At 45.8% G+C, this 8,929-nt stretch overlaps 1 protein-coding gene across 2 annotated transcripts; it reads left to right on the top strand.

Annotated features, from left to right (window-relative positions):
* Positions 1–338: 338 nt before the first annotated feature.
* NFKBIZ (NFKB inhibitor zeta) lies at positions 339–8,655 on the top strand. Of its 2 annotated transcripts, none has more exons than XM_056497711.1 (12): positions 339–637; positions 1,033–1,172; positions 2,080–2,116; positions 2,208–2,311; positions 2,454–3,217; positions 3,641–3,746; positions 4,078–4,224; positions 4,700–4,763; positions 5,387–5,556; positions 6,203–6,313; positions 6,401–6,568; positions 7,142–8,655. In XM_056497711.1, exons 1-12 carry the CDS (start codon positions 403–405, stop codon positions 7,193–7,195), a joined length of 2,100 nt encoding a protein of 699 aa, XP_056353686.1. In that variant the 5' UTR covers positions 339–402; the 3' UTR covers positions 7,196–8,655. The 2 variants fall into 2 exon arrangements, with proteins under 2 accessions (XP_056353686.1, XP_056353695.1); XM_056497720.1 differs by having other exon boundaries at positions 349–576.
* Positions 8,656–8,929: the final 274 nt, after the last annotated feature.

The raw sequence follows: 8,929 nt of genomic DNA, 5'->3' as shown, positions 1-8,929 counted from the left end.
CATTCGCACCACGAGAGGGATGCGGCAGCATGCATACAGCGCTCCCAGGCTCGTGTGGGATTCCTGGGCAGGGCCAGGAGCGGCACTCGGTGGTCCTGATGACACCAATTCAGGACATTCTGTTACCCCGCGAAGCCCACGGGGGCACGCTTAGAGGACAAGGCGTGAGGCGGCACCCCGCCGGTAACTCCCCCCGCGCCGTCCCGGGCAGCGGCAGCGCGCCCTCACGGCCGGGCTCCGCCCGCCGCCCTGCCGGGAAGCGCGGCCCCGCCCGGCGCGGCCCCGCCCGGGGGCCGGACCCGCTATAAGCGCGGCCGCGGCCCCGCGCCCCCAGAGCCGCCGCGCCGCCCGCCAGCCCTGGCCGTGCCCGTGCCCGCTCCGCCGCCTGCCCGCCGCACCGCCATGATCGTGGAGAGCAGCCGGGACGCGGCGCCCGATGGCGGCGACGGCGGCACCCTCAGCAGCCCCATCAACCTCGCCTACTTCTACGGCGCCTCGCCCCACTCCAGCGAGGGCAGCTGCTCGCCGGCGCACTCCTCCGCCCCGGGCTCGCCGGGATCCGACTCGGACCTCTCGGTGAGCAGCCGCGGCGGCGGCCGGAGGGAGCCCCGGGGCGGCGCCCGCCCCGCGCTGCAAGGTACGGCGGGTCCGGCCCGGCGGGTGGCGGGGAGGGCGCGGAGCCCCGGTCCCGCTCCGGCCCCTCGCGGCGAGGCCGCCGCTGCTCCCTCGGGCTGTGCAGGCGGCCGGAGCGGCGGCGAGCGGGCGCGTTTGGCCGGCGCTCCGTGCCCGGTGCCGGGGGGTTTCCGCACGGCAGGGCCGTCCCGGGGACAGCGAGGAGCCGCCTGCCCGAGGGATGGCCAAGGGATACGCGGGGCAGCTCCCTGGATCCTCTCTGCTAAACCAGGATTTAGGTGCCCTCCCACAGGAGTTCCTACTTTTTTGTTTTATATTATTTTTTATTTTATTTGTTGCTCATTAAACGCAAACGGAAAGGGTGTCTTAAGTTCGCGTGTTGTTTTCGTGTCTCCACAGTTGAGCAGCACATGGGGGGAGGAAAGCAGCACAGAGGACCTTTCCAGGGGGTCCGCGTGAAGAACTCCGTGAAGGAGCTCCTGCTGCACTTCAGGAGCAGCAAGCAGATGTCCTCGGGTCCTGCCGCCGAGGAGAGCAAGGTAACCGGCAGCTTTCTGCGCTGGCAGGTTTGATTTTAATGGTTACCGAAGCTGGGAAAAAAGCGCTTTGTGGTAATGCTAGAAATGAGCTTCTACTTTATCTGCTGTGGATGGAGTCAGGGTTTTTCCTTCTCAACACCTAATGGAAAAGTACAGCTGGGAAGAAATCAGAAAGAAGGCTTACTGTGAGAGAAGGAGGCACTAAAAAATGTTCTTACTAAGCTTTATTTTCCAAAGGGAGTCTGGATAAAGATACATTTGTGTTGCGAAACCGCAGAAATTCTGTGTTGACTGGAATGAGATCATTCATTGGAAGGGTTAGGGATTTTTTGTCAGGTTTGTTTGTCATGCTATTGCGCCTCTCTGTGCAAAACACACAGTGTAAAAGTAGGCCCTTTCAGTCTGAAAAGGCAAAAATTCTGAGGAGATTAAAGAATATTTTTTATTTGATTAGATTCTTTTTTCTGAGTGTGTGTTTGAAAGCTTCCTAGATAAGTGTTGTCAGAGGAATATTTTTGCATAGAAAAGTTCATGGCACTAAAGAAGTGTAAAATTGGCTGGGTTATTTATGTATTAAAATTCTCAGGGCTCTGGAAGGAATATCATCTTTCTCTAGATTTTCTTAGTTTTGTGGTATTGTAACAAAAGGCTTGAAAAGCCTAAAGAAAAACAGTGTGTTTTATTTAAGTTTAAATAAAGTATTTCCATTTTCTAACCTTAATTAAAAGCAATTAAGTTAGGGTTAGACAACCACGTACTAGAGTTATTCTAAGGTCTATTCTGTGTTTATAGAAGGAAGTAATGTCTGCTTTCTTGTTTGTTTTTTTGGGGGTGGATTGTTTTTTTTATTTTTTTCCTCCAGACAGAATATTATAATAACCAAAAAATTTGGTTTTTTTCTTAACAGGCACAAGGAGGATTGCTGAACTACGAACCATACACAGGTAGACCATTTTTTAATGTATATCCTGCAGTAGCATTTTAAACCAATTGTAAGAGTAACCTCTAAATGGATTCTAAATTTATTTTCATCAGAGCTGAAGAGCATACTGGGCCACAGTGGCAAAAGAAAGGCTCCTGAACTCCTTTCTGATGGACCTTCTTTCAAACGCCAAGCAAATGTTCACCCACATCTCCTGGTAAGTATGCAGTAATTTTTTTTGTACCTTTATTTTTCAGTTTATTTTGTATGATCAGAAACTACCAGATACAACTATACCTCTAATTTTCTGGGGCTTGTTTTGATTTGCCTTTTTTTGTTTTTTTTTTTTTCCCTGTCAGACCCCACCCCAGACACCAACTTCTATGGATAGCATGGAGGAGGCACATAAAAGTGACCCAAAGCACGACAGCAGTTCTGATCTGCTTCAGAACATTATAAACATCAAGAACGAGTCGAGCCCCATTTCCCTGAACACGGTGCAGGTGAGCTGGCTGCACTCAGTCCCCAGCCACGGCTCACCTGCCGAGCAGTACCAGGACAGCCCAGGAGCACAGGCTTTCTCCCCATCCCAGAAGTACCAGGCATTCCAAGACCACACCAGCCAGCATATGCTCGATCCTCCACAGCATTACCAATTCCCGGCGTCCCAGAGCCAAGATTTGTCCCAGAGTTATCCCTCAGATGCCTCCCTGGACTACAGGCCGTTTGTTGCCAGTGAGCAGTCTCCTGCCTACCAGCAGGGCACCTTTGAGAGCCACGAGCTGCAGTACTGCCCCCCACAGAGCTTCTCTTCCCTCCTGAACGACTCGGAGGGCTCGGACAGCATCTCCAGCCCCCTCCCGCCGCTGAGCAGCGCCCAGCCGCAGCCCGAGGCTGCCCCCCACGGCCCCGGCTTCAGCCTGCTCTCCAGCAGCCTCTGCGCTGGGCTGGAGCGCAGCGTCTCGCTGGCTGCTCTCAACGTGGCTCTGCCCGACCAAAACCTTGCCAGGAGCACGGCGCAGCTGGGCAAGTCGTTTTTCCAATGGCAAGTGGAACAGGAGGAGAACAAGCTGGCTAACATCTCTCAAGACCAGTTCCTTGCAAAAGATGCCGACGGAGACACGTGAGCGCCTTTTATCTTGGTGTTTCTTCTGTGGGGGATGTTTCTGTTTGGGTTTTGGCAGACTGGGTTGTAGTGAAGCAGTTCAATAGCAGTGTTTGTGTCACAAGAACAGTGTTTTGGCTGATCAAGTGAAAGGTGTGGTGTGGCTGATGGTGGCGATGCAGAGCTCCAGCACACTTGAGTTAGATGTATTTTTTAATTTCAGGTGCTTATAGATAGACTTGGCTAAAAGGGCAGGAAAACTTTTTCTAATTTAGGTGCTTTAAATTGCCCTGGTAAGAAAATAGCCGTTTTCCTGTCTTAGTTACACAGAGAGATCTGAAGCTGGCAGCATAACCACCCCTTCTATACATTTGTTTCTCTGGTGTCTTGAGCCCTGGTTTGTGTCTGGTGATGTAACACTGTTGCCCATCTTTCCTGCAGCTTCCTCCACATCGCTGTGGCCCAGGGCCGTCGAGCACTCTCCTATGTTCTTGCAAGAAAGATGGCTGCCCTGCACATGCTGGATATTAAAGAGCACAATGGCCAGGTGAGGTTTTGAAAAAAATGTTTGCACCTGCTTTGTGCACCTGAGTGCTTCTGCATGTCTGAACCTTGGGAAAGATGTGGTGAAATGCTTATTTAATATTAACCCCAAGATTTAGCCTGCATACTAATATTAACCTTGAGCTATTAATACTTCTTGGGATCACCTTGAGCTGGTAAAACTATGTGCTCTGCTTCATTTGTCCTGGCTTCCTAGTATTCATAATCACTGCTTAAATAATACCAGGTAGCTGGGGTTTTTATTTGTTTTAGTTGCTCCTTCCTGTTAGAGATCAGATGACTAATAGCTTAAATTTTCTTCTTGATGTTTGCAGAGTGCTTTCCAGGTTGCTGTGGCTGCCAATCAGCATCTCATTGTACAGGACTTGGTTAGCTTGGGGGCTCAAGTGAACACCACAGACTGCTGGGGTAGGACGCCGCTGCATGTCTGCGCTGAGAAGGGGCATGCCCAGGTCCTCCAGGTAAGAGCCAGGCAGGCACAGCTCTGCCCTGGCCCTTGACTCCTACCCTTGCTGTTAGCTGTGCTGGGAAGCTCTGGAAACACCACTCCTTCCTTATCTTTCTCTCTGGGCAGCCGTGTGAGTCTGTCAACACATAGAGCTTAAAGTGGGACTGAATTTCTCATTAAGGTTCGCATCAATATTTTTGAGTAATTTTGGGGGAATCTTGTAGTTTACCAAGCCAAAACAGTAAGTCTCCTCTTAATCATAGAATGACTTCAAAGATTTTCTAGTTCCAACCCCACTGCTGTGCTTAGGGGCACCTTTCACTAGACCATGTTGCTCAGAGGCCTGTTCAGCCTGGCCTTGAACACTTCCAGGAATGCTATTATTTATTGCAACTTTATTACAGTTATTGCAGTAAGACAATAAACAAGTTTGAAGCAGTATGTGGTTTGGATAAGACCTAAATGTGTACCTGTTCTCACTTTTGTAGGCAATCCAAAAGGGAGCCATGGGAAGCCATCAGTATGTGGACCTTGAGGCAACAAACTATGATGGTGAGTAGTTAAGAGTTTATAATTTACAGATTTACTGGATAGTACAATGTTTTATACCTGCTGATGGAAATGCAATAAAATGAAATACTACTTTTTCAAATTTCAATTTTTCAATTTTACAAATTTTTTTACAAATTTTACAAATTTACAGGTACAATTGACATATCTGTCAGATGAAAATGTGGCTAGTCTGTGTCTTACATGTGATTGCTGTGTTTGGCATAGAGAAGAGTGTAGGTTGTAACTGGCCATTGTTTCAAACATTGGAGTGCTAGCATTGTGTCAGTGGATACAGAAGCCAGATTCTGTTTTATTTGGACTCTTTTCCATAAAACAACTCTTTTCTAATGTATATTTTGTAAAAAAAAAACAAGTATTAGAAATTGATTCTTTCATCATCTGCTGGCTGAGAGCTCACAGTAGGCTGCTACTTCACTCTTCTGTTGATGGACAGTCCAGATCTCAAGCTGCTTGGAAGTAGTTACTGTCACTTAGAGATACAGAACCATCCCTGGGCTTAATGGGGATGGAGGCTCCTTTGTCCAAACTCTGAAACAATCAAGCATTCAATACTTCTGTATTGCATTTTTTAATTCATGATAACTTTGCTTCTTTTAAATCAGGTTTGACAGCATTGCACTGTGCAGTTCTGGCCCATAATGCCGTGCTGCATGAACTGCAGAACTGTCAGCCACCTCATTCCCCTGAGGTCCAGGAGCTTCTGCTGAGAAACAAGAGCCTGGTAGAAACCATCAAGATCCTGATACAAATGGGAGCCTCTGTTGAAGCAAAAGTAAGTGAAATGCCTCAGTCTGAAGTGCCAGATCCAGAGAGAACGTGGAAACAGAATATGGCCCTTTCTCCCACGCTGCATTTGTTACAAAGGAAGCAGACTAATTTGGAAGCTTCCCTACAGCATAATTTACCCAGATGCTATGAGAATGTTGCATTTATTCAGAGCAAGGTATTTTCAATGCAAACGAACCCTGGGGAAAGAGGGAGGTGACAGTCTAATCTCTAGACTAGGAATGATGCTTCACTGGCTGCAGTGAGTAGTGTTGTAAAAGTAGGAGTATGTTTGGAGCGCTCGGAGGTACCCATAGTAGTAGGGTGCTGATGATACCTTGTTCTTGAACTGCAAATTTCAATTAAAAACTGCTTACCTGTGCAGTTCAGGTCTGTGCTGTGCCAGACCATTACTTAGCCAAAATATCAACTATTGCATTATGCAAGCTTACCTGCAGATGAGATCAGGTTCCATTGTTCATTAGATGTTGATATTAAAATATGTATATTCAGATTCACTTTTGATGAATTGTAGTGCAAGTATGTTTGCTCAACACTGCAGTTACTTCTCTTTCTATTTTTATTTGTCTGCATGTTCCCCCTGGATAGGTGAAGCACCTGCAGGGAAGACTAAATAGTTTCTTTTTTGATAGGATCGCAAAAGTGGTCGCTCCGCTTTACATTTGGCAGCAGAAGAAGCAAACCTGGAGCTCATTCGTCTCTTTTTGGAGCTGCCCAACTATCTCTCCTTTGTTAATGCAAAGGTATGGTGATTTTTTTCATAATGCAGATAGGGGAATGAGCCTCTCTTTCTCTCCTTTTCCTTCATGGAGTTGCTTTGTGGTCCCCAGGCTTACAACGGCAACACAGCCCTGCATGTGGCCGCCAGCCTGCAGTACCGCGTGAGCCAGCTGGATGCTGTGCGCCTGCTCATGCGCAAGGGAGCCGATCCCAGCGCCAGGAACCTGGAGAATGAGCAGCCAGTTCATCTGGTTCCTGACGGCCTTATAGGGGAGCAGGTAAGAAATCCATAGCAGCCCTCTCCCGCCGTCTGTCCCTGTCCACACAAAAGCTGTGTTCCATTCCAGAAGTTTCTTTGGGGTTTTGAGTTGCAGCTTTCAAGGAAAAGATTTAGCAAGTGCCATTTTAGTCTTTACAACTTTAGCTTCAACATCAAGATCAGGCAGCTTTGTTTTTTCCATCTTAGAAGCTTTTACCTGTCAAGATAGCCTTTGTCTTTGTAACCCTGCAACATACAATACTCCTTCTCTTGCTCATCTCAGTGTGGCCTGAGTTCATGCTTTTATTGCTCTTGTCAGAATTGGTAGTGACGGTTCTTAGGCCTTAGTAACAGATGAAGAAAATGCATTTTTCCTGCTTGATTAAAAAAGCCGACTCTTAACCTAAGACTAGTAACTTACGCACAGCTGAGTTGTTGCCTTTCTGTAAAGTGGGGTCATTTCTGGTGTAACGGAACTCAGGAGCTAGGCTTGGATAAGTGAATGCAAAACTGGATCTAGGGTGGGGTTTTTTCAGATTGACTCACTTCAAGATGATGAATCCTGATGTTTTTGTCCTTTTCTCTTCTCCAGATAAGACGCATCCTCAAAGGGAAGGCGATTCAGCAGAGAGTGTCGCCGTTTTAGGCTCCATGTTTCTTGGAGTTCAGCAACTTACACTCACTGTCAGTCAGGCAGTCCTAATGAATCTGTAAATAGAGCATTTGCCTGGTGTGGGCAAATGTTAGTTGTTTCTATGAAACAAAAGTATTTTGTTCACTATTATATAGTGGGTTACATAAGAGTAAAAAAGCCCCAAACCCAGCAATCAAATTCCTCCAACCAAAAGGGAGTGCTTCATTCCCAAGTATGTGGAGCATTTTCCTGGCTACCTGTATTTCATAGCTATGGCAAGACTGATATTACTTAAACAGCCATACAGATAACTTCTAGAGAAGGGCAATTCTATGGGAATTTTTTTTTTTTTTTTATTTCAGGGAGGGCTGATACAGGTCAAATTTGCAGAGATTGTTGTTGTGTTTTTAGTAACACTTAAATGAAAGAGAAGTTAAATATTTTTGAAGTTGAACATTTATTTATGTAACTTTGTGGCTTTGTTCCAGTATCCTGTGCAGGATTGTATATAGTCACTGACATTATTGTACAGCTGTATAGTTCTAAGAATCTATTGATAACTTGGGGAAGGATCTGAAGAAACAAGTTCCTTGATCTTGAACTTGCAAATTGCATACCGAGTTTTAATACTAGACTGGTGCAAATCAGGTAAATTCTGTTCTGGAAGACTAAGGATGGAAAGTAGAGTTGATTGCCCCTGGCATTGATTTGTGTATACTTTTGGAGTTGTTAATAAGACATGAAAAGCTGTGCTTCTTCAGGGGACTGTCAGTTTTTCCTCATACCCGGTAGGGTTTTTTCTTGTGATAGAGCAATAGATTGAGAGAGAGGAGGATCATGATTTTTATATTATGTATATAACTTGTACTTTAAAGGATATGATCCTGATTCATTGCAAGTGTTTGGCATGCATTTCCCTGTTGATGCATGCTGAAATCTCTCAATGTATATTATAGTGCTTCAATATGTGTAAGCCTTACTAGTGTTGGTGGGGCTTAAGCACATGCAAGTAGCTTGCTGAATTGGGCTCTAGTTAATTCTAGAGACTTGATGTTTTCCACCTCCTAAGCAGAGTTAGTCCATTTATGATTTTACCTTATAGGTATAGTGGCTAGCAAAGTAATATTTGAAGTTAAGTTTTTCTATTTTTTAATAATTATTAATGGAAAATGTATACTGATGATGCTGTATACTTGTATTCTGTTGGATAAACTTCATTCTATCACTTTCTGAATGATCCATGCTGGGCTGTAATCCAGAAATATGTTCTCTGTATGGTCTTTGCTCTTAAACTGTTTTTTCATCACATGCAGTTCTCTGTTGTAACCATTTAATTAGTCTGATTATGCTGTTTTGGAAAAGTGTGTCTTGTAGACAAGCTAAATGAGAATCTCATATGCGAAGGCTTAGTTGCAATGTATTTCTTGAAGGGTTATGTGTAACTTGTGTTTGAATAAACATGCTAATTCAGTTTTGGTGGTTACTGTGTGTGATACAAATAATGACAAAGAAGTCAAGCTTGAGGTAAAACTGATTTGGCATGGTAATAGTGTGAGGCTAAAAAGCTAAGATGAAATGAAGTCTTTCCACCCTGCAGTTGATGCTTTCTCTGGTTTGATGCTGGTGTTCTGGGTCATGCACTGTGCAGTTGTGTTGTGAATTTAGTAGGTGTGCCCCAAATAGAGTTAACAGTCACCAGGTTGGAACCTGAACACTTGTCCCTGCATACTCTAAAGAATGATAGGG

This window comes from Oenanthe melanoleuca, chromosome 1 (assembly GCF_029582105.1).
Source record: "Oenanthe melanoleuca isolate GR-GAL-2019-014 chromosome 1, OMel1.0, whole genome shotgun sequence".
In the NCBI taxonomy this organism is placed as follows: Eukaryota; Metazoa; Chordata; class Aves; order Passeriformes; family Muscicapidae; genus Oenanthe; species Oenanthe melanoleuca.
This window is presented reverse-complemented; position numbering and strand designations above follow the sequence as displayed.

What these genes read in the sequence shown, in the direction of transcription:
- NFKBIZ (XM_056497711.1), top strand. Translation starts at nt 403, where the DNA reads ATGATCGTGGAGAGCAGCCGGGACGCGGCGCCCGATGGCGGCGACGGC. An exon ending in GGCATGCCCAGGTCCTCCAG is followed by an intron (nt 4,225 to 4,699) that starts GTAAGAGCCAGG and finishes TCACTTTTGTAG; the next exon opens with GCAATCCAAAAGGGAGCCAT. An exon ending in ACGGCCTTATAGGGGAGCAG is followed by an intron (nt 6,569 to 7,141) that starts GTAAGAAATCCA and finishes TCTCTTCTCCAG; the next exon opens with ATAAGACGCATCCTCAAAGG.